At 40.1% G+C, this 25,954-nt stretch overlaps 1 protein-coding gene across 3 annotated transcripts in view; it reads right to left on the bottom strand.

Moving 5' to 3' along the window:
• Nucleotides 1-822: 822 nt before the first annotated feature.
• The window catches only part of LOC309601660 (E3 ubiquitin-protein ligase NEDD4-like), a gene marked incomplete at its 5' end in the record, with an annotated part of 100,731 nt that continues 75,599 nt past the window's right edge, over nt 823-25,954 (bottom strand). For all 3 annotated transcript variants that reach the window (XM_082334819.1, XM_082334820.1, XM_082334818.1), the window contains 13 exons: nt 823-1,406; nt 2,891-2,963; nt 3,523-3,619; nt 4,004-4,111; nt 4,669-4,728; nt 5,090-5,150; nt 7,766-7,839; nt 12,250-12,345; nt 14,251-14,321; nt 15,176-15,297; nt 16,969-17,198; nt 18,561-18,626; nt 23,056-23,114. In XM_082334819.1, the coding sequence (XP_082190945.1) occupies nt 1,304-1,406; nt 2,891-2,963; nt 3,523-3,619; nt 4,004-4,111; nt 4,669-4,728; nt 5,090-5,150; nt 7,766-7,839; nt 12,250-12,345; nt 14,251-14,321; nt 15,176-15,297; nt 16,969-17,198; nt 18,561-18,626; nt 23,056-23,114 (1,220 nt within the window). In that variant the 3' untranslated portion in view covers nt 823-1,303. The remainder of the gene's footprint in view (nt 1,407-2,890; nt 2,964-3,522; nt 3,620-4,003; nt 4,112-4,668; nt 4,729-5,089; nt 5,151-7,765; nt 7,840-12,249; nt 12,346-14,250; nt 14,322-15,175; nt 15,298-16,968; nt 17,199-18,560; nt 18,627-23,055; nt 23,115-25,954) is intronic.

Genomic DNA, 25,954 nt, shown 5'->3' with positions numbered 1-25,954 from the left:
CAACTCAGACATTATAGTTTAAGCATGCAACATGTCATAGGTAACAAAATTGATTAGATAGCAGTGTATATTAAATAAATCTTTGTGATTAAGTAAAAAATAAATCACAAAAACAATTGCTGAGGAACGTGTCTGCAGGCTCAGCTCTACATCTGTTTGTTTTTTTTCTTTTATACAGCAGCAGCAGCCAAATTCACAAGTGATAGATATTGCACCAGAGAGACATGTGCAGTGAGAAGGAATATAATCACATTAATGTTTATGATAAAAACAGATATGACTTCCATGTGTTACATAAAGTGCCTTTAGAGTCGGTGCAGTTAGAAACAACCAGAACCCCCGTTGTTATTTAGCTATCGGTAGCAAACGCGTACAAAGAGGAGACACAACAGACCTGTTTTCCATAGTGCCAAATCACACAGTGCCAGGTTTCATTCAAATGCCTCCGTTGCAAACGGTAACGAGGAAAGGATAATAAAAGAATCACTATACAAAGATAATGACAGGGTTAAGCATATTTTCCTAAAATGATTAATGCCAACCCTACCCCAGAATGCTTTATAGTACATGTAAATATTACCAATAACGAGGCAATTTCTGTATTGAACATGAGATTTGGCATGCTATGTTACGATTCTCCCTTGACTTGTAACTATTCTAATATTTATACAAAAACGCAACATCCAGTCCATACTTCTGGATACGGAAAAATATTTATGTGCTCAATGAAAAGAGTTGCTCTGGGTACATAGCCCACGTAGAGACAATTTCCAACGCAGCTTTCTCCTACTTTCTTAATGGTTTGGGAACACAAGGCTCAAAATGTGCTTTGAAAAAATGACACTGGCATCAAGTCTGGTATGAAATTAAGAAAAATGCTCATTTTTCCAAGTAGATGATATTTAATTGTAATGAAATAAAATCGGAAAATGTCTAAATCAATTAAGAAGTAAACATGAGTTGTAATACTATACCTGTAAAATGATTAATTCCATTCATTGTCATTAGAAATTATGTAAAATATTTATTAAGGGCTTTGCCTACAGAGGCACAACATAAATAGAGTAAGTCCTGCTGAAATGTGATCAGAGTTCACGTGAAGCAGTTGGCAATCTGCTGTGGAAACGTCGGGAAAGCCACCCACAGGTTGCAGTTCAGGCTTCTGGGTTCGGGCAACTGCGCTGCCAAAGGGTTTGCTCCATGAACCAGCGCTGTGCAACTGTTCTGCCACGGGCACTCACGTCCACCAGGCGGATGCAAAAGTGCCAGCAGAACTTGCTCGGAAGGGGGAAAGGTCGGCGTTTTAATCCACTCCTTCAAATCCTTGAGCGTTTTCAACTGCCATAAGTAGCTTCTCTCGCAAATCTTCAAAAGATTCATAAAGAGGTAAGTCTAGGCGATTAAAGCTGAAAGTTAGAAGGAAAAGAATCATTTACTAATCCGTTGAAAAGCACACATACTTTTAAAGAAACAGAAAATGTTAAATAATTTGGGGGCCTTAACAGAGGCTGTATCTCATCGTCCAAATGGAGGCAACCTCCACAGCGTCCTTTGCAAACCCAACGAGCGCTTGTGTTCCCTGCAGGGCGCTTCTGCCACCACCCCTGCCGGCCCCCACGCGAGCGCTCAGGAACAACTGCGTGCGCCTCCTTTTCAGCGCTGAAAGCGGGAATTTGTTAAAAACCACTGAGGAAAGGACAAAACCAACAGAACCCCCCCCTTATTTAGCTGACTGAAAACATTTCATCTTTGTCAAAACGCTGGTTCTCTATGGCTCAGCAAAGGTGTTCTGAACTTAGAGGACAGACTCTCTGCCCCCGGGGGAGAAAGAAGAAGAATAAATGTCCAAAGGAAGGTCTTGAAAAGGTCCTGTAAAATCTAACAGATAATTGAAATGTGAAGAGGATGGGTTGATTTTGGAAGGTGTTTGGGGTTTTGTTGTTGCTGTGGGTTTTTTTAAATAAAACTTTCTTTCTATGGAATGATTATTTTTATGCAAAGATCACCATTCTGTACCAATGTTCTAAAAATTAGTTCTCCTATACAGCACAATTTAAGTTACCTTAAAACCAGCCATATTATTGATATGCAACAGAGCAAGACAAAGACTTGTACTGAATGCTTTCAACATTTGCAAATTCTATAAATTAGGATTAAATTAAATCAGCTGGACTATGACCTTAGATTTTTAGTGAACTGTCCAACAATTTATGGCCTTTATGTAGCATGGAAAACGAGAAAAGGAAAACGATGGCGAGAGAAAAAGCTGCCTGCAGCGAGGTGATACCTGAAGTACAATCGCAGCACCAAGGAAAAAAAGGCATCAACCCCTACTTGTACAAACGGTTTCTTGCTTTGCCAACTCACAGATATCCTTCAGTTTCTTAGTTTTCCAGAAGGAAAGAGGAAGAGGTGACAAATTTCTAAGACGTACAAAAGAAGGCAACGAGTAGTATTAGCCTTACAAGCTGAGGCCCTGCTTTTCCTTCCAGTGTGCCCTGCTAAACTCCTGCCACCCCTTTAACCGCCTCCCTGGGACAGCCCAGCCTGTGTTTTTCAAAGCCTTCAGACTGACAGAACAGAGAAGAACAGAGCCGATGTTTTAACATTCATAGAAACATTACTGAAGCGTTAAGATGCAATTCCTTGTGCTGTTTCTATCAGAAAGGTTACGATGGAAAGAGTTTGGATTCCTTTACCTGCATTTACTGCAGAACACCTACACCTACTTACTCTTAACGCAGCCTGTCACGCCCGTGAGAAGGCAAACCCAGCGCTGCTTAGACACTGGAAGCAGCAACGGCACGGCTGCCTCCCGGAATTCTTTCCCCCTTTCTTGGCAGGATAACGATACAGAAAAGCCATATAATGCTATGCTTTTACGACTTACCATGTGTGAGCTCTGGGCAGTTTATCAGGACTTCCCCATTGCTCTATTGTAAACAGCTGAGGACCATTTGAACCTGGTAGAAAAAGAAAATCATGTGAAATATGAATTGCTGGACACTACAGAGACTACCTAAATATTATTTTAAAAATTAAATGTTTGCATCAGTTTGTGTACTAGGTTTTTCAACTGGTACAAAATACCCGGTTACAAACTCTCTTAATTAAAACTACATTAAAGGAAGTAGGAATGTGGTTATTTATTTCCAAACCCAGTCACCTTGTTAAGTTTATCTAGCGATCTTTGCATAGGCTATGTATAATGCAAAAGAAGTAAGCTCAGACATTAACACAGAAAAATTGAAGTGCTTCGTTAAACACGCACTCTCCTCTTCGCCATATGACGTGAATATTATTCCTGTTGACAGCCAAAATGTTTTCCGTGGGAGCGAGGAGAGCGTCTACGGAACGCCCACAGTGCACAGAACGTTGCTCCTTCTCAGCGTGCCCCCAAATTCTCCCGTGCTCCTGGCACCCCGAAGGAGAATTCTTACGTGCGCCTCAAAGGTTGGCTATGTCTAAATGTCAGCCGTGCCCGGGTTCGCGCGACCTGCGGGCAGGCGAAAGGGAGCTCACCGTAAAGTTCAGCAAATCCGTTCATAGGCACGCGTGACGTCCCAGTAACAAACTGCAGTAGTCGAATCCGCTTTTCGGCATCCATCAGTAAAACGGCCTACGGACAGACACACACAGTCACCGTCTGCACTTCCACAGCTGCAGGCATCGTTGTTACAAACCCAATCAAAACCTGAGTAAATTCTCTGTATTAGACTGTAACAGAGGTATAACTCTGCACGATGTGGTACAGGTCCCATACCCGGTTTCATTTCATTAAAGTATTTTACTTCACAACTACTGCAAGACACTTTAGATAAAACCGAAGATGCAGACTTCCTGCCTTCCAGTCCCTAACGAGTACCACAGCTCTCGTTTCCAACGCATAAAAAAAAAAAAAGAAAAAAAAGAAAAAAGATTTCGTAACAGCCTCAGCAAAACACTACAGGAACTTTCACTTTCAGCAACAGCCGGAGAAGCCAAATGCGGTAAGCAATATTACCTTCCAGAACCACTGGATAACGGGATGATTTGGGCAGTAACCGTTTTTGTAGATTGTATGTTGTCTCCAGTCATTAACATCAACGTCGCCGAGGCCACACATCAGTAACTACACATGGAGGTAAATTGTTACGGCGTCAGTTCAAGACGGCATTGTGTTACGCTGCACGCTTTATCAGAAAAACAGGGTTGCACTTCCCCCTGTTGTCTGACCTTTTAAACAGCTAAGCAGTGCAAAGATAAATGCAAACCTAAAGGAGAGTTGGGCTTCTCCTCAGGAGAATTCTCACGGAATATTTCATTTTACCGGAGCAACACTGTACACCATGACGTGTATGCTTCGTGTGACAGCATCTTTTATAGTGTTTTGCTCAAAACATGACCGGTATCGGCATAATGGCATCCATTCAGTAAGCTACTTACATCCTTTTATACGCACATACCCAACCACCTCACTGAATAATTACAATTTTGTGTGCTTTTCTGTGATCAATAGATTTATTAATTAGGGAGAAAAATCTCACTTCCCACTGGAAGCAAAGCATCTCTGTCTGCAAATTCACTTACGATGAGTAAGCGATGAATGATGAGCCTAGAACATAACGCATCTTTTCGTGATGAGCATTACTGCCCTGCTGTCTCTGGATGTCAATTAAACAAACTCACCTCGAGTTCATTTTCATCAAAGATTTTAATCAGATCAATAGGAAGAAGTTCTGTGAAGCCCTAAAAGAAAGCAAACAAAGTTAAGGTTCTCCTGCCACGTAAAATTAAGAACCTAAGTAAATGACAGAGGACGAGGGAGGGTTTAGAAAATGAAATACACAGTTGCTGAAGTATGAGTCCCTAATTTAAAAAATTAATCACAAAATTATTTCAAGCTCAAATAATTTAAGGAGACCACATTCTCATAGAGGAAAGATGATATATTGTTATACACAGTAAAACTGTGAAATCATAAAACATAAGCATTCCGGAGCTTGGATAGTTATGCAAAGCTCCCCACTCCCTTAACGCACTGATGTAAGAAGTCTGCATTAAAAAAACAAAAAATCTGGGGGGGACAAAGGCAGCTAAAGAACCTTACCTCCAAAAAAGCGTTCATTTGCTTTTGAACTCTGTTTACAAACCTCCACTGGATGACCAGGCTAGAGCAGATAAACAAAAACACGTAAGCACACTCATTAGAGAACTGCAAACTAAGTTTATAGATTTTAGCAACCTTAATAGTTTCCGTTTCTCCTTTACAACCTCAGCCATCTCCCAACCACACTCTGATGTTAAGGAAACCGAGCAACTTTCCTATTAATTGTTCAGATTTATCTCCTGTGACTGACCGAAACGCTGAAAAAGATCAGTGACTAGGAACAAGCCACAGTATGGGTACTTTCACCTCAGCACGCAGCGCAAGCTCTACGCAGGCACTTCCATGTTTTACAGCGATGACTTTCCTACGTCACCACGCATTTTTAGCGAAACGCTACCAGACAACATGACAGTATCCGCTTTGTGCCGAGGCAGGCAAGGGTGGACACGGCAAAAAGGCTCGCCTGTGGATTGAAACAGCCTGCAAATTCTTTCCTATGCTTGCTTGCTTTCTAAATGAGGCTGGCACCTAGGCTCTGGATGAATAAAATTCCCAACGAAGTCTACAAAATGTGAGGACAAATGTAATTACATGTAACAGCCTGCCTATAAATAAATAGGGATGAATAAAACCTGCAATAGCAAAGGAACAGGCTTGTATTTCAGTGTTACCCCCTACAGCATAAACACCTCGCAGGTTCTAGAATAATGCTTTCGAAATCCAGTTCCTTTCCTACTGGAGCACGTTTCCTTCCTAATTTGCATGAATACAGCAACTGTAAGGTTTTCTCCCCTCTGAAGAGGCGCTAATTAAGAACGCCAGCAAGTACAGTTGAATTTATTATTTTACATTCTGGTGGGCAGAGAAACAGAGGAAGCTTAAAATTAAAGGCCAACAGCCCGTTCAGCTGTGGCCGGTTTTTGACGGCCACGCTGCCAGCGCGGGTCTGGCGCGTAGCTAGCGGCGGCCAAGGGCCGCGGCCACGCGGGAGAGCAGCTGGGGCTCGCTGGGACCCAGGTGCTTGGAGCCACGCTCTGGAGAAGCACGTTCCCTGCGTGGGGATTTCAGGAAGCCCAAGCAGTTAATTTAAGTTACTCTATTCTTGTTCTTTATTGGCCAATGCTATGTAAAGGGAATTTTCAGAGAAGGCATTGCAGCACTGGATACTGTTCGTTTCAAGGTTACTAGAAAATTCCTAGCGTGATTTTCTCATAATGCTTAAAGAAATGACATTGATTTTAATTAGCAGCTATTTAGTCAGTTTATCCGTTTTCCTTCATTTCTGCAATAAACGTCACATAATACAATAACGCAAACAAAGCACCAGATTTTCTATCAGACATCGATGCTTCGTCACCTACGTGATATCCATAAGCACTACATTTCCGTGAGAATGCATCATTTGGATGCTGTGTGAAGCCACAGAAGCAAAAAAAAAATAATTACATTTGTGACTACACCTGCAGTTTGGTGGGGTTTTCTGTTGTTGTTTTTGTTGTTGTTGGGTTGTGTGGGGGGTGCTTTGGTTTTGGTTTTTTTCCCATGACAACTAGAACAGTTCTATCATCATGGAATTCTGGGAAAAAATATTTGACAAATTTTAAGCTGCATTAACCATTTCCAAATTAGAGTCAATACTTGTGTGCTCTCAAGTCATAAAAATACTGTGACGAGCCATGAAAGAATTACCGAGATGTAAACCTGACTCGGTTCTGAATTTTGGACCGCACTTTTTCAAAGAGCTTTTTGTTTCTGCACTGTATTGAGGTGATGGAGATAAAAAAAGTTTACGATGTCTAATATTTTGCATCTGAAAGCTGAAAAAAAGGATATACCTGAAAAATTCAAGAGCTGACAGTGCAAATACAGTAAACACAAAGTAACAAAAAAAATCATAAAAGCAGAAATTTCTTATTGTTCCCCCATTACACCAAATCATTGAACACAACCTTGCAAGTGAGATTACCGAACAAGTGCAAAGTTCTCCTCTCAGAGGAATGCTTAAACATTTACAGAGGTCCCGAGTTCCTCCTCAAATGAAGACCACAATGGCAAGCAAATACAAACTTGATAAATTATACAGACATCCTATTGTCATTCTTTTTTCTAGACCCGGTTTAGCACTCAGATCGGCACTCGTTCCTGATTTGCATTCTGCGACCCAGCAGTTCATCAGGAAACGCCGAAAACCCCAGGGTGGAAATTCACCCCCGCTCTGGGGACCCACAAAGCAGAGCTAGTTACCCCAGGCACGCCGGCAACAGCCAGAAGCAGGCACGGAACTGGGCAAAATTCAAAGGTCTACTTTAACGTGGCAAGTACCGCACCCAGGAGGTGCCAGCTCTTTTCATCGAGTAATTTAGATGCAGACGTCTGTCACTCAGAGCGACCCCATCCCTTCTTCAACGTTCCTCACGCCTACCCATCAAGAAAATAGTTTCCTATTACATGACGGAGCCCCTGATTAGTGCACCTCATAGAACAGTAAAGGTTAAAATTCAAGCTTTCTAAGGATTAGGGTATAAACAATCTATGTTAACAGGAAGATTTTCTTTTAAAAGGATCTCTGATGAGCTAGTGTAGTACAAAATACGGTAACTGCAGTAGGGTAAATTCTAAGACAAGTGTAACCGTGCTTTCTTACACTCAGGATAAATTCCGTAAATGTATACGTACTCAATATATTCCCTTTTGTTTTCATTTGTTACCATGATTTCTGACCCATTGGGCTTCAGGTCAACTTGATATGTCTGCATTTGAAAAGAAAAAAAACAAAACACAACATGGCATTATTTCAGGACACATTTCTCACTAAATCCGCTCTCCTTGAGCAGCATTTTACAAGTAGCATCAGAAAATTATTATGGCGTAATAGCTAATGAGAGATCAAAACATTCCACATTTAAAGGTGGCATCACAAGGAACAAATTATTATGTGATCACTTCTAAGAATGAATTCTTGTCATTAGCAACGGAACAAACCATTCAAAAGCAAACTTAGTCCTGAACAGCAGGTCCATTTGGGTAGAGACAACATAAATTCCATTTTAATAAGGGTAGAAAAATGCCTTCTGATTTTTCAAAATGCTTGGAAGAAAATGATTACTTAAACTCCACCCAGAAACTGTTTCATGAAAAAGGCCAGAAAAGTAAAGTAGAAAAATAGATTATGAAATGGTTGAACACAAACTTGCTAAGGATGGTGTCACTGTGGAGCATAAGGCTGAAAAAACCAAATTCATTACAGTTCACAAGAAACTACAGCAAGTCCAAATAATGTATATATTTCTGAAGAAAGTGATTTCCCCGTAGGAGTTCACAGAATTAGTGCTGGGTAGGTACCAGGAAAGCTAGAAGCTGGTAGGTTTTATCAGAGAGTGCCCACACAAAACTGTTACAAACCATACGCTCCGCAGCTGCGGCTAGGAAGAAGCATTTTTCTGACTGCAGATGCTGGTGTTTACCCACAGCATAGGCACACGACTCGATTAAAGTCTTGTAAAGCGCGCGTGCTTGCGTAGGAGAGAAGGAAAGTCAAGTATTTTGCTGCTTGTACGTCCTCGCTCTGTTCCAGCCAACCTGGGCCATCGCTTCAAAACCACGGCTCCAGTGGAAGCAACCAAGGCCCGACTCTGTGCACCCACATTCAACCAAGCCTATTTTTAAAGCTGTTACTAATCTTCAATAATTAAATCAGATGTTGTGGTTGAGAGTAACAGTGAGACAGTAAATTCATTAGCTAATAAACGGAGCTGTGAAAGGAGGAGGCTGGAAAGCTCTTTTCAGGACTGGATTAACACTGAATGCTTCAAGAAGGAGAAAAACAATACAATAGTTGTATTTGAATAAACATACCTATTACTGTATAGGAAAAAAGAAGATGACTATACTAGTAAGGAAAAGTAACTAATAGGGAACCTACACAGCTCTGAAACAGTAGCTTATTCGTTCCATGAAGACCAGGGAAGACAGTCCAGAACCGGTAAGGAAAAGGCCTGCCATACTGTCAAAGCTGAACGGGATGAAGTTACGAAGATCCCAGACAGCCTGGCACAAACAGAAGGCTGCTTGGTGCTTGTCTCTCCTGCCCACCAGAAGACACCTTGCTTTTAGGAAATGAGAAACAGTATTCCAGAGCCATTAGGAACTTAGGAGAAGTACAGACCCTTTATTTCTCTGCTTTTTGAAGACAGTTCTCCATCCTTTCCATGTTGAGAATATCTACTTTGTATTTCTTACTGACTTGTGAGAACTACCGGAACCATATTTTTGGTTATTAAGTAAGGAAGGGTAACAAGAAGATAAGATTTATTAGAGGTTTCTTTGTTTTTCTCTAACTCCAGAAAAGGTTTTGGTGATAGATGAAGTATAAACAAACACAGAAGCTTACAGCAATGCAAATACCTCCCTCTTACATACACCACGTCCTTGTGGAAGCAGGATCATCTCCTCCTCAGGTTCCCAAGGGCACTTTTCAGCAGTTCAGCAGTGGATGAGGCAAAACGAGTGCCGTCAGGGTCCCTCGACTTCCAGTAGTCCCCACAGCGCTGGCAATGGCCAGCGGTACGTGCAGGAAAGCCAGCGTAGTCAGTATTTGCCAGAGCTGCTGCATTGCCGGAAAGCATCCTATAGGCGTTTGGACTGATGTTTCAATCTCGCGCTAGATAAATTCCTCCTCACTACAGCATATCCTGCCCTTGCACTGCTGAGCTTATTCAGGCTTTTCTTCGATAAAATCTGTCCTGCCAATTTTGCATCTCACCAGCAGTATGATGGAAACAGTATTATTATATCTACCACTACTGGCATTTGTCTGTAACTCGGTGGGCTTATATGTAAGTTGAAACAGAAGTTAGCCAAGAAAACTTCAAATGCATTCATCGCTACTGCTGCAGAGCTAGCCAAAACCGCCTTTGCCTTCTGAGACACAGGAGGACTGTGATATCAGCTCAACACCTGGAATTTACGTTACAGCAATTAGAACAAGAACTGTTATTTCTGTTAATTAAACTGGGCACTGAATGAGCACATGAAGTCGGTTACTCATGACGGGTGCCTCCAACTTGAGCTAAGGCGTCATCAGGGAACACCTGCACGGCTGCGGCAGCATCCTCTGGATTTCTGCATCAACAAAGACGTGAATCTCCAAAGCCTGTAAATACCCGCCATATTATGAAGGAAAACTCTGGGGGTAAGAAGGTGAGTAGAAATGTCGAGAACAGTAAGACAGATGCTTTTGATGCCTTTATTCCACCCACCCGCAATATACTTCTCTAAAGAGGACAAAGCCCGCCTCATGTACTCTAACAATGATATCAAGGGAACTTCCCAAACAACCCCACGTATATTGTAAGAGCATGGTAAAATGTTATGTTCAAGAGAAAGGAAGTCATAAATGCCATTAATTACTTTGCACCCGTGATATACAGAAACAACACAGGAGAGGTTTAATAAAAAGGTAAACCAAGAAATGAACCAGTGAGCCTCAAGCTGCAGCTGTTTTTAACACCAGTTTGTAAAGTTTCCCCGAGAGCACGAACACTTGCGGACAGTCTGCAACTTTTTAAAACGATGTGCTGCACTTTAGCAGTGATCTGCTTCGTGCCTATACAGTGCTGAGCTGCTGAAGAACGGCATCTAAAGATTAATCCCTTCTGGAATCAGATGCAGCTATTGTGAATTAAACAAAAATCCATCTTGCTAACAATGCCAGAATTAGCTATTTGAGGTATTAAAGAGTTAGGAGACAAGCAGAAAGTATCTCCAAGTAAGTTGATTTATGCTTTGAGTCAGAGAACAAGCTTCTGCCAGCAGAAGTGAAAGCTGGCAGTGAAAGGCTATCAATAATTCAAAGTTAAATCGTTACAGAACAGCAGACAATGAAAATTCCCAACAAACAACCCCGTGTATTACAAAAACCTTTCATCCTGTGGCTTTAATGTTCTCCCTAATTTTCCACGTAACCGATAAACTTATGTTGCTTCAGGAAAAAAGTAATAAGCACTGAGAAGTGGATCAGAATGTTCTTGACAGTACGTTGTGTGCATATGTTTTGAAATTTTGAGGTCAGCTTTTAAAAAAGGCACGGTGGTCCACAGTACCAGTGGCACTCGGAGCCACGGTATCTAGGTGTAGGAGTTAAACGAAGTGAAGACACTAGAAAAGGGCATACAAGCCTATAAGCAAATTAATTTAAGAGACACAGGTAGGTATTATTAAGTCCCAATATTGTACAAAATCAGTATGTTTTAGTCATTACTTGTGTGCATGCATTACAAAATGGTTCAGCTCCACAGCTTGTAAATAAACAAACAAACAAACAATCATGGCAGGCAAGTAAGTTCCAAGCTCATGTAAGTAGACTCATGATTTGTTTGCCTTTAAGTCCTCAAATTAGATTTAACACATATACTTATGTACAAGACATTTATCTGCACCCAAGTTATTTCCATCCAGAAACAGATACAGATCTCTGAAGTTTGTTTTAATAGGATTCTCTGTAAAGACCGACTATAAATCCAAGGCAAACCGTACCATACGCTGTTCTTACAGCTTCTACTGATAAAATGAGTTACGACTTCGGCTGATGGATTACATTCCCACCTACTCACTTCTCAGTTGTTAAACGTGTATCTAACATTTTTCATTTGTAACGGAGAAAGTTATCCGCAGATTGTGAACCTTTTTAAACCAGGCATGCTTGCTTTTGTTGTCTCATCTACCTGCATTATATAAAAGACACTAGGAACAAAGCACTTCACTGATTATCATTCTACCGCTTACTTTGTCCTTTGAGAACATCTTCAACCTGTAAAACCCCAATCAGTCCCAAGCTGAGACTACTTTCTAAGATGGACCGTGTAACACCATTATTACTCCTCAGTGCAAGTATTTTACTCGGCCTCGGGTACTGCTTTGCACAAAGATGTCATGTTGCTCCCTGACAAGAACATTATTTCCTTCTTCGGCATCCCCGGTCTTAGACAGCCAGGAAGAACGAGAGGTTAATATTCACAGTCTGCCTATACTGATCATTAACATTCAACAGTCCCATGATCATCAAGTGCACAACCATGAGATACTGCTCAGTATTTAATTCCTTTTTGGCAATAACCAGTAAGAAGATGGAAATACGGACTTTTGGGATAACATTTACGTACCTGTCCGAAGTTTTCCTCATCTATGCAAAACATGAGATCCAACTCTGTCGGGTCATTTTCCAGGATCCACTTCAAAGAGTTGTAGTATTCACTATCCTGCAGCAGATTATAATTAAACAAAGCTTGAAAATGTGAACATTAAAGGTATAGTTTAACTTTAAATTGAACAAATAAAATCATCTAAAACTAGAACTCCAAAGGGACTGGAAAGATGAGAACTCATTTATTTGCCCAGCTACTGTAAAGCAGGGTAAGATGGATTACTTTATGCGTATGTATTTTTCTAGAGATGCTACATTTTTAGATTCATGTAACTCTTCTTAATTGACTTGTAATTACATTATTATGCAACACAATAAATTGACTCTACGCATCTATTTGGTAAATATGTATATAGCGGTGTGAAATAATTCATTAGAAAATGTCTTGATAAAACTGTACATGCTTTTCAACACAATTTATATACAACTTCGTTACATCGATAATATATTGTACAATAACTCATAGCATTGTTATTACTAAAAGCCTTAAAGTTTGCTGAATAAAAGACCCCTCTAATTTCCTAAAATGAAGTTAAAACATTATTTACTCATGTATGCTTCAAGAGAAGAATGGCCTGCCAAAATTTGGTGACTATGAGACAGTGGGAGCTGGAGGAGGGACTAAGCAGCTGAACCAGCCTTTATGTCAGTAACCAAAAGTCTGTAAAACTCGAAAACATCAAAAAGAATAAACCGCGTTTTATTCTTCTCATACCGAGTACACTTCTGACAAGACCAAGGACAGCTATTGCAGAGCTAAGAATAAGAGGAGAAGGTTTCCCAACTACTTGTAGGAATACAAGAGCCTGAACTTCCTTTTAAGATCCTTCTGGATACGTGTCTCAGGAGCTTCGTTTTAAGCTTGTACTTGAGCTCAAGCTCATCTTCTCATCTCATCTTCTGTAATTTTGCTTCTGGGCTGGGCTTGTGAGTCAACTGGCTTTGCTGTTGAAGACAGTCGTAGGAAAGTGCAGGATGTGAGCGGCCAGGCTCACAACCAAGTCCGGCCCCTACAGAGACAATCTGGAGCAGTCTTATCCAGGTAAACTACGCCGTATAATGGGTAACAGTAAGACGTTAGAAAGGGGAAAAGTAACCGCTCCAAGGTTCTCCAAAGTCCATAGTAGTGGAAAAAACGGACAGACCTCCAAAGGTTAAAAGGACAAACCAAGTATCATCCTGCTAACTTAATGGAAACCATTTGTATTTAGCTATTGGACGTATCTGAAATGTACTGTGTTTCAATACCGGTACACTGCACATCTAGACTGGGCATCTGCGGGATCCTATTTACTGTTGTCCTTCATCTTACAATACAAACTTAGAGATTACCAACTTGTAAAACAATTCATTTTTCTCCCAGGGAGTGCCAAACACAAAAGTACTTGATTGCAATTAATGTGGAAGGTGTGAAAGCAGAGGAAGTGCAGGGAACAAAACCACAGGGATATAAGGGGGTAAGTTGTGCTGCGTTCATTAAGTGTATTTTGGAGAGAACTGTTTATCATTTGGCGACCCTTTCTCCTGCCAGCACTGTGGGCAACTTCCCGCGTGCCCAGGTCAGAAGTGAGCCCTTGCACCCCTCTCTCCCTGCTCCACAGCGTGATAAGAAAGCTGCAGGCCTTGGTGGTGGTGCTCCTTCTAACAGGGAGAAAGCTGACCCAGTGGAAAAGCTGGAGGTATAATTAGACATCTTATGTTGCGTTTCTTACTGGCCTACTCCTGTCTCTCTTCCCTTGTCCCTGTCACCGCTGTTAGTGCACTGGTACTGAAACAGCTGTCCTACCAGGGAAAATGTGTTTTATTACAAAAGTATGTACATATCTTTCTAAAGTTATTGCAACTATGACCTTGTGTTTTCTACCATGCAGTTTACCGGAACTGTTAGCTCGTATTAATTTCCCCAGAGGAAAAAAACCACGTAATTGCTAATGCTGATACGGCTTAAATGTTATCTTACCACTGACTCCATGTCTTTCAGAGTTATTGGTTTCCCCAGCATCATCTTGTAAAAAGGTCTGATGAAGAAGCCTAGAAGAGAGGAAAACGTGTTACCTCCACTGTTCTGCATTTTCACCCTACATAAAGATATGACCGCTCAAGGACAGTATTTCCTAGGGTGCCAGCAAGGAAGAAACCTCCTGAAAGTAACAGCGTTGTAACCGCTCAAGTTAACACAGAAGGCTCATTTTTTGTTTAGGCACAGAAGCCAAATTTTTCAATTACAAGAATTATGCCATTAATTACCATATTCCGTTAAACACCATAACGTTAATGGCAGAGAGACACAAAAGGTGGGGAACTGAGCTCAAGGTACTCTAATCCATTTAAAATTGCCATTCTTCTCTCAAAGGAGATGCTAGAAAAACAGGACGGTGAGCTTCCTCTTCTAATGTGCTGCACTATTGCTAAATAAAGTCAGTTTATAACGTTTGCTTGCTCGCTTATTGTGGGATTTCAAAGTTTGGCAGAAATCATATTTTCTCATGAAATCACTCAGTAATAATTTCACAGATCAAAATATCCTGCAGTTGACACCCACACAACTGCTTTGGCTGCAGGTTTGCATGGAAATGGCTGCTATAAATTTAGTGATTTTCCTTTAGGGATAGTGATTATTTAGCAATGCTGATTCTGTAGTTTTAACACAAGTGGAGAAAGGAGCAAAACTTTATATGAAACGTATTTCTTGAGTAAGACACCATAATTTTTGAATTGCCATTCACATCAGGAATGCAATTTCCAATAGTTCCAGTTCCACTAATTTCTCTCAGACTTTGCCTCCAGAAATACTACGCTCTAAAGTATATGAATTATTGAAGTGATGCATTTCATTTAATAAAAAGCCAGTAACGGTAGCAGAGCCATACAGCGTAATAACTCACCATCCAATAGCTTCCCATGATACACTGCCAGACCAGCAACCCGACCAATAAATGTGAAATACGACAGATGATCTTCGTTACAAAGACCTGAATTAGGATTAATCTGAAGTGTATAGTTGTCCCTTTTTTGGGGAAAGAAAAAAAAAATCTAAATAACCAAGTCTTTAAATAACCAGATATTCAGATACGTTAATAAATAATTTGAGCTTAGGGCCATTTCTGTTCATTTTTGCAAGAGTGTAATAATGTAATTGCTCCCTGCGTTCCTCAAGAGAAGTACCTGCCAGTTTGCAGGCAGGCTGACCTAATCAAAACTGTCTTGCTACGACCATAAGGATTATTTGACCGAGGTAACTAAACCTCCTGCTGGGGGGTAACAGGATTCCACCTGTGGCAAGCGTAAGAGGGCTGTGCTGACCTCTTCAAAGGATAAAAGCCTGGCATCATTGAAAACACTAACAGTTTGCCATCAGCTTCAGTGGAATGAGAATTTCAGCTAAGTTCTCTCTTCTGCCAGGCTTGATTATTCACTCCTTCCAGCCAAATTTCAGGGCTTTAAATTTTAGGACTCTTTTGCAGTCGTTGCTTTTAGTTCTTGAAATATCTGAAGGTACGGAAGAGGAATTAAGCTTAGGCCCATGGTCCAACCGTCCTAGGATAAAGAATGTTTTCTTACTAGCATCTTAAACTGCACACACTAGAGAGCATCTCTGAAACACGCTTAACCCCCAGGATACGGAAAAAGCCGTCGAAGGACTAAGATCTTTTAACTGGGTAACAAAGCATTAAGACTTGTTGAAAGTGTGTGTCGCAATAAGAAATTAGTGTAAAAGCAATATGTTTAATTTGCAGTATATTCTTAATCTGTGAAGACAGATACAGGGGTTTTAAGTAGATTTTTTTTTTTCTTATTTCTTAAAAAGACTGGTTAGATTTCTGAACCTAAAATGAACTAACATATTTAAAATATCTACAGTGACCTATATCCCATAAGTGAAATATTTCAAAACAAATGTTTATCCAGTGAACTCTATTAACACACAGGCACTCCATGCTAGTCGATGTTGTTTAAATTTCCCTTTGACAGCAGAACTTGTCTTTTCTGAGACACAAACGCGAGAAAACTCTCATTATACAGTCTATTCAACACTTATTAGAGAAAGGAGTGAGCTTGATATTGACTTAAAAACATCAAAACTACTGTCTGCAATTAAGAAATCCATCCTCACTGTAGCCAAGTACACAATGCGGAATTACATACAGCATATTAAAACAAATGTACTTTAAGCAAGAGACTTGCTCTCTCATTTACACTGATGGATTGCTCAAAGATTTTAAAATTGGACAAAAACAAATTCAAACTTATGTAAGGCCACTGCTGTGTAACTCCTGAAATGTAAATGAGAAGCTGCTTTATGAGCTAATTATAACGCAGCACTGTAATTCTGGACAGCAGGTGTTTTACAAGGTAATGGGAGGGCGTAAGAAGTATTTTGTCTGACATTGCTCCTTTCACTATTACTAGCCTCAAAAATGGCAGTTTTGCTGCAAGCAAGGCAACACTGAATATTGTCTTAATAATGAAAATGCTTTATGAGATTTCAACTACAATTGGAAAGGTTCTCTGACAAGCAAGTAAGAAATGATAGTGCAGAACAGAGAGATCTGACTGATAAGAGTGCATACCGATGCACCGTGAAGGATGATCTAACTACTTTCTAGCATAACTTTGCCTCTTATGCAAAATCTAATATATATCCCTTATGAATGGAAATATTTTAGTGGACACTTACGTTGCTGAATATTCGAAGAGACCATAATAAGGGTTAAACATCTCCTTGGACAAGAGAAAAAACCATTCTCTGGCCACACCTCCATAGTCAAGTCCTTTTTCTGACTCAAATTCAATCCAGAGCCTGGCTTTTAGCACATCAGGTCTCTTCACAGACATGATTCTTCTGTAGGACTCCTCAAAGATATTATTTCTGTGTAGCTTCATCTCAAATCTGTTCGGTATATCAGCCTACGTGAAAGGAGATTACATTATAATAGTTAGTCTTAATAAATAAGTTTTCAGGCAAATTACTGACCCGTGGTAATAACTAAATGACAGATTAGACATCTGATGTGTAAAAGTTTCCCCTTATTTTTGTTTTCCAGTGCTCTTTAAGTCTACAGCTTGATAGCATATGGAGAACTAGGGAAGTTCCAGTATAGTGGTTCAGAGCTTGCTATGGTATTTGACAGAACAATGAAAACAAGAAAAGTTACAAACAAACCAAAAAGAAGTGAGAAAACGATTGATATTACTATGCACTATTTCAAGGGCGTTTTAGCTTAAAATGGTAATAAATGCACAAGATGTATGCAACCGCTTTACTCACGTATCTGTCAAGGCCAGAACAGTTTCACAACAAGAACACCTACAGTACCATACACACAGAACTGAACGGCAAAGATGTAAACAAAAGAGAATTAGGCTGCCAAAATGTTCTAGAAGTTCTGTCTAAATAGGAGGGAGCTAACGCCCAGGGAGCTGAATTCAGAAAAGACAGAAGAGAACCGAGTTAAGAATTTGTAGAAAGAAGACTGGGTCAACAGTTAAACAGGGCTGCTACAGCCAGGTACAGTTTTCCTGATAAAATTGACTTGAAACAACTGTTTCAGAAAGTTCGCTTTTTCCTGACATCTAAAGTGCTTATTGTGTGCAAGCACTGGTCAAACTCAAGGTGAAAATTCAAGGAGCTATCAATAAACAGGCAAAGACATTGGCAAGTTGCTCCTCGAATTATAGTTGGGTGTTGCCAAGGCTGTTTACTGTTAACTATGAGTCAATATCCCATGCAAGCTAATACTGAGGGCTCTCTTACGTTAAAGATGTTACTGAAAATACTTTTTTTCACAGAACGAGAACACTAGAAGCTTGTGCCAGATCCAGCACAACTGTGGGCTCTGCTCTGCCAACTTGTTCCAGCTCTGCCCTTCAGAGGCCACTGCTGAAGACGAAGGAGAAATATCAATCCTCAAGCCTGTTTTCAACCTACAGGCTTGTAAACGAACACACCGATTAGTCTCAGTTGCAATGGGAAATAGTGAATCACTGCTACTTCCTTGCTGCCTCGTCACTTTGATTTTGCATTCAAACAGAAAAATGTGAGCTTTAAAGATCTGTAAATGTTTTTGTTGAGAAATCAATCAAATTCAAACTTTTCTTCCCTTTTTTGGTTCCTACTTAACCTCTTCAGGAGTAGCACAATCAAGAAAAATTGGCAAGTGCGTTATAGCAAGATACAGCGCCATTCTGTATCTATGCTTGGGATAGCCTGTTGTTTCTCCCAGACACAGCGTACTTGATTCCAACACAAAGCAGCACGTTTCTACTCACTGGTTTCTTTAACTTCTTCCGGAAATAGTCGTATTTCTGTTTGAACTCCCTGGAATATGGAACTGCCTATCAGAGAGAGAATCATAAATATTGATTATTCCAGCTATTTAGCAGTTTGATATTCCAACATTATTTAATAAAAAAAAAAAAAAAAATTAAAGACATACTATCTCCATGTGTATGCCATAGGTCATCGAATAAAACCTGCCACGCATGAAGTACAGCAGCCAGAATTTTCCCATTTCTCAGTGTGTCATTTCAGTTAAAAGGCATGAAAACTTTCAGACCAGTTCTTCCGTTGATCAACTACTTACCCTCATTTTTTTTCTTCTTTTCGGAACAGAAAAGAGCAAACCCAATTTTTAACACAGACAAAAAAATATGGAATGCATTGCTGCCATCCACGTGTCTCCCGAGGAAACAGTGCGCGTGCCATATGACACTGAGTTTTGAAAATGAGCGGTGTTACCACAGACTGTGGATTTGCACAGCTGAAAGTGCTAAGCATTGTTAGGTGCTACTCAAAAGACAAAATTCAAGAGACTTTGGAAAATGAACCTAAGAACAAGGAAAGGGGCTCCAGTAAAGCTACAGCATTAACAACAAACACTGTTTGCCCTCTAAAAAGTGCAGGACACAATATATACCTACACAGCAGAGTTAACTAGGCAGGGGAATGTCCATGCCTAGAAATTATCTTTTCAGCCCAATGTGAATGAATCTAATTCTTAATAGTTATCAAACTATCATCAAACTATATCAAAACTATTTTGTAAATTCCTTATAATGAAAATATACACCTTCATAATGTCTTTAATCCAGAATCCAAAAGCATTTCATAATCAAATTAACATTCATTTGAACCAAGTACAAGTCGGTGTGTAATATTTATCTGAATACTCACTCAGTGCAGCTGCTTGTGAGCTAGACCACATTTTTAATTAACAGCAGCATAACAGAACAATTTTAGAAGTTTAAAAGAAACAAAAAGGCACAGTGAAGGTTGGTAGAATTACATTAATCAGCAGAGCTGGAAATTGGTTTCTGGCATATGTAAACACCCCTTAACAGATGCCACAGGTCTCTGAAATATATACTGGATTTCCAGATACCCGAAAGGCCCCTCAGGACGATTCCAGGCATGCACAAACCAAGGTTCAACACAGGTTCTCACAAGCTCTGCCATTCAGAGTTTCGAAAGACATTTCTGTGCCTCTCTTTCCTGCTAACACACTGTATAGGCAAGCAAGGACTCGACACCACGCTAGAAGACTGCCACGTCTGATGGCAATCCATACGCCACTCGCTGACCATCACGGTAGCCAGTAAGACGACAGTGTTCTCTTCTGCTACCTGCTTCTCTTCATCCGACTCCTTTGCGTTGGCGCCAGATAGGAAATGCATACCAACGCCCCCAAAGGCCAGGCCTCGTAAGGCAGCAAGCTGTACCCGGCACAAAAGCACTGAAGTGCATCAGCCATGGAGCGGGAGTACAGAGAAGAGCCATCCATGTTCCTGACTGACAGTCCTATGACTGCAACCTACGTCATTCAGCCTTCAGGTGAAACGCCCATAAAACAAAGTTGTCAATTAAACGGATGAACAGGAATAGGCTGGAAAAGTGATACCATGACAGGTACAGGTCTGGCTCTAACAAATAATTGCTATATATTTAAGTAAGAATCCTTAATTCTCTGTGGTTTTTTTGACAAACCATTTTTTGAGAATTAAGAACCTTTAATTCTCTGGTTTTTGACACCGTATACAACATCAATTTAATCAGGGTTTGGAAAGAACCTTGAAGAAAAGAGAGGAGGAAAAAAAAAAAAAGCTTCCTGGCCTTGCTCATAATATTTTCCAGCTACATCCTTACTTTCCCTTGCTCTACTGTTCCTTCAAGATGAAAGAGCAGACCTGGTAAAACAGCTAGCTAAGCAAATGAAGCATGATTTCTTGGGAGCAAAAGAATGATTTTGAATTCCACAGGACTGCAAAAGTTACATTCTCTGTTCCCCGAATCACAAACGGCAAAGCTCTGGTTCAAGTTCAGTTTCTGGGTGAGGACTGGGACTTTGAGGGAGGGAAGGTACGGGCTGGTCCTTGACGTGGATTCATGACTGGATGTAGGTGAGAGTGGGAAGTGGGAATATTTCTATGTGAGTTTTCTCCTATGGACGATGAGACATGAAAACATTAAAAAAAAAAAAAAAATCACACTCAATCATTTTAGTCTGCTGATAATATGACTTTACTGCAGTCTTTAAATAATCTTTCAACATGTTTCCACTGTTTAATGCAATGTGAAATGCAATTTAAGTGGCTCTGGTTTTGTCATGGCACCAAAAATACTATTAAAAGCATTAAGATGAATCCTTAATGCTTATATGGCTGTAAAATGGATTTGATCTTGCTTTCTCTTAAAAAAACCACCACACAAATAACTGTTATTTACTTAATGGGATCATGATTGACCCTTATTATCTCGAAACAAAATTTCCCAGGTAGTCTTTCTCATTTATGCTTAACATTTCTGGGAAAAAAAACATTAAGAATTTGTATCGCATACTGTGTATTGGTATCTCAAGCATTTAGTACATGATAAATGGGTAAATGACTCCAAAACCAATTATGTTCAAACAAGTGATTATTATTAATCTTATTAACAAACAAGAGCAATTGGAATTACACCATGCAGTAGTTAATCTGCTGTGTCCCGAGACCCTTAAAAATTCTGCGGATTTACCCAAAATAAAAAGGTATTCTTGGCACCTGGAAACATCTTAGGGTTGGAAGTCTGATCGTTCAGAATATCATAAAATGGCATAAACCAGCACAAAAAGGTCAAAAGAATTACTCCGTACATTTGATGTTTTAAAAATTTGATATTAAAGTAAAAGCACGCATTTAATTTTTCTAAGGATGATTTCTGAAATCTCTTCATTTATCTGCAGTAAGTTTTATGTCTCTTAAAACTGATAGACCCAATTTTTCTTTCTTACACTGTGAATCCACACAGTTACAACTCTCCCACATTGAGTGGAGACAGCTTTTTATTATCCAGAAATCCAAAAATTAGTAGCACAGTGTCTCAGCTCAGCAAAATTCTATTGTCAGTAATGACCCAGATAATGGCTAAATACGAACATTTCTCCTATACACACCCCTAAATCCTTACAATCTAGGATTCAGCACAATGAACTCGGTCCAAAATTCCCAAGATGATCCGACTTACGATTCAGAGCGGACATGTGCTCTTCACATAGCTTGATATAGAAATGTACTATTTTACCACAATGGAGGAATAAAAGATAATATGCAAAGATTTAATACTGTTTGTTCCATACAAAGTCATTTAGAGTATCAGGAAATGTGGAGAAAGAAAAAATCTGAAGAATATTTTACACTTACATTATTTTAGATGTAATTTATTTAAAATCACATTTTTTTCCCTTGATTCATCTTTCTGGATGTCAAAAGTAAGTTAAAGATATCACTCTACTACTTTTGTCTCGGAATTTCATCATCACAATAAGCAGCAAATACAACAGCAAAACCCATACCGAAATCTTAATTTTTAAATTTTTCAGCCAGGGATCATATGAGTAATGGATCTCTTTCAGAAACCACAGTCATCATCATCACTTAGTGCAGAATGCTTTGGGTTGCAGGAGGAGGGAGAATGGAACAAATGAAAATACCAGGATTCCCTGTGTTTCAGAGCATGAAACACCACTCAGACTATTTAGCTACGCAGCTTCTGAATGGATGGAGCTTCACTCAGAAATAACAATATAAAAAATTAAAACCATCCAAACAAAAGAGTCTCTATCCTTCTGAAGAGACTTCTCTTCCTCCCCGCTGAAACAGGGGTATTCTGCGATTTACTGTCCTATCTACCGGTGAAGAATGTTTCCTAGACACTCCAAGGCAGAAGCCAACTTCACATGCTAATGGCTACAAGGCAGGAATCATACTGTACCACTGGAAGAATTCCCTAGCGAGGTAGCTACTGCTAGGAAAGCCTCCAAACCCATCAAATTCCAACCTATTGTCTGACCTGGGAATAGTGTGCACAGCACTGGAGTTCCCAATGTTCCAGTGATTCCCAATGAGCCCACTACTGCTTTGGACCACTGGCAGCTGGCAGCCTGGACGTCCCCACTGCGCTTGAGCCTGTGCGAAACAGAACAGGGTCCCCGGAGTGGTACAACCATCTGAATGCCGGGGACGAGGCAATGGTTTTGGGGCACCTTGGCAGGCTGTCACACGATGGCAGCTCCCCCTGCCTTTGCAGACTCACAAAAGCTGGCACTGAAGCCTCCCATGTCTGTCAGGGAAAGGCAACGCAAGGCAGAGGTCCTGCCTCCTGCTCTGTTCATCAGTCTGACCTGATCTGGAGAACAGGCATGACCTGCTGCTCGATAATGCCTCCTGCCTATACCAAATGTACGTGAGTCACAGCATTTAATGGAAAAAAACCCATAGCAGTACTTACTGGACCAGTAATTGCCGGGTTCTGCAGTCTGGGGTCTTCCCACTGGGTAACTTTATTATCTGTAAATAACAAAAGAAATTATATCATTACTTCTCTGTTACCACACTGTGAATTTATGTTGTTTTTTTCTCCCTACAACTGTTTTCCCTACCATTTCCACAACTTAGTATTTCAGGGTTAGAAAAGGCTGCATTCACCCATCTACGTCAAAACCCCGTCACACTGTTTAGTTGAAAACACTCATTCAAAAATGCAAAACTACAACAGAATCCAGTGTATTTACACTGCTTTTATTTCAACGTCTGTAGTAGTAAACATGTTCTCTTTGAACATGGTCTTGGATTCAACTCAGATTAGAAACACACAGACTTCATGCCTGAAAGGTAAAGGAACCCAAAAACTCTGTCAAATGACAGACTAAGTTTACTTTTTTGAAATTTTGCATAAAGATAGCCAAAATGTAATACTTATAAAAGACAGTGTGTATTTAAATTTGGAGGGCGTAACATCTCTTTAAAAAAATATGTCCTAGACACTGATTTAACGAAAAGGTTACAGGACCATTAAGGGAGGCAATATTATACAGTTATGGTAGACGAGATCGCTCAGTTTTGACCAAAGGAGATTTTGGCAGTGGCACGACAGAATCCAGTTCTTTTCATCTACAGCTTTTAAGAGCACCAGGAGGGTGACATGAAAGCTTATAGAGGACCACGGTGAAACTCTCCCTGTCTCCAGACAACTGCTCCTCACAAGATTCTGAACACAACAGAATCACAACAAAATGATGATGTTGCAACAAGAAGACAATGCTCCAAAAACCAAACTAGAGCCACCTGCAATGGCAAGGTCTAAGTCATCCAGTTCCTGCGCTGAGAGGGCAACAGTAACACAGCTGTTTGTTACATGCACTGCTTGGATTTATGAACTGCGTATTAAGATAGTAGTTCAGATTTTAAGTTTTGTAATTGCTAGGTTTGGGAATAAACACACTAAGTTTCAAGAAAATTGTTTTGATGGCTCCTATAGGTAAAAGCAAAGAACCAAACCCACTTGTATTAAGACACAAGCACTTTCCATGTTCCTACAGTTGGAAAAGACCCGGAAGTTTTGAGCATCCCAAGCTAGTTTTAAAATGGATTGGGATTTGAAAGGTGACATTCATTAAATGTTAGTTGAAGAACATCTAAAAATATCACAAGCACATTTCAAGAAATTTGATCTTTCAGTTAATTTAATATTAAAATACTATTTTACTTCCCCTTACACGTTAAGTCTATTTAATGCTTATTGAAATCATGGAGGAAGGCCGTTAGACTGACAGCTCCAGAAACCGCACGAGATCCACAGCCCAGAGCCTGCCATAAAGGCGTGACACCTAATCCGGCCCTCTTCATCTCGCTTCAACCTGCTCGGTCAAGTTTCCTTTTACAAAGTTTACTGGTTTTATACCAATTCATTTCTTATACCTACTTGCAACTGACAGCCGCAAATCACAGTGGCAACTTTCTATGAAATCAAAGATAACAGAACTGGAAATGGCTGCAAGTTTGTCAGTTCTTTCTTATTGCCTTACAAACTTAAGAGTGTACGATGTTACTGACAAATCTTTGTCGAAATTTTGTTCAGAGTATTACGGTGACAGGGACTTCATATTATCAATGCTATTCCAGGGCTTAAATGCCCCAACAATTAGAAGGGTCTAACCTGAACCACTCTATACCCGGAATCGTAGCTCAAGATTCTCTGTCCTATCCAAAGAGGATGCGGATAACAAATTCATTCCTTTTGCAGCACATTTTTGAAAATCTACCATCTCTCTTGAGTTTTCACACAAATACAATACTCTCTCTTTCCTCATAAATCGGGCTCTAGGGCCTTTGAGGAATCCCCCTTCTCCTCTGGTCCCCTTCCAAGTGGTCCACCCTTTTCTCGACGTTTGGGACGCCATGCTTGATACAGTATTCTCATAGCCAAGGCATTATCAGTGCCGATGAGATTATCAGGATTACTTCAGGTCTCATTTAAGACACTCCTGTTGACGCATCACAGGATGAGTTAACTCATGTTCAGTTGGTGATATTTTTCACGCTCTTTTAAACCAAAATTCTGCTAATTATTCCCATTCTGAGTAATACTTCGCAATTCTTATTAACGAGCGTCTTACTTCACACTACAGCGGCAATTTGGCAGGCTCATTCCGACTTCTCATCCTGTTCCAGTGAGCACCTCTCACCTCTCCTACACTGTTGGTTCTGCTGAACTAATGAGTACATTCCCCCTAATTCATTGTTCAAATCACTAACAAATATATTGAGAAATGGTGGATCCAAGACAGACTTTGAGGGGAACCCATTTAATATCTCCATCCCTCTGTCAGCGAACCACTGGTAACTGCTGTGCACGTGGCTGGAAAACCTTTGTGTTTTCCTTCATGATACCTTCCAAGAGGTAGATCCTGTTTTCCTATAAGGCTCATAGAAACGCAGAAGTATATGCAGGCTACAATGAACAGAAAACACTATTTAATTCATGGGGGGTAAATAATGTTGACTCAGCTAGCTGAGGACCAATCATGGAGAACTAGAGACTGTTTTTTTTGTTTAAAGATTGACCGCTGCAGAAATTAGGACTGTTCACAATTAAGATCTAAAAATATTATATTTTCAGGCTACTATGTTACAAGTAATACCTGAATTATTTTAACAGTACTTTGTTTTACTAGTTTATATGGCATGCTTAATAGCAGTTTGTATTGCTCCGCAAGAGGAGGTTTCTGTGCTGCTTGCATTAGACTTTTTTACAGTTTCTCTCAGGGATGAGAAAAACATTTCAAAAATGGGACGACGGTATTGGATAATTATGCAGAAGAACTACAACATGTATCTGGGGAACCAGG

This window comes from Platalea leucorodia (assembly GCF_965183815.1).
Source record: "Platalea leucorodia genome assembly, chromosome: W".
Taxonomy (NCBI): domain Eukaryota; kingdom Metazoa; phylum Chordata; class Aves; order Pelecaniformes; family Threskiornithidae; genus Platalea; species Platalea leucorodia.
The sequence above is the reverse complement of the archived record's forward strand: the minus strand, read 5'-3'. Positions and strand labels throughout refer to the sequence as shown.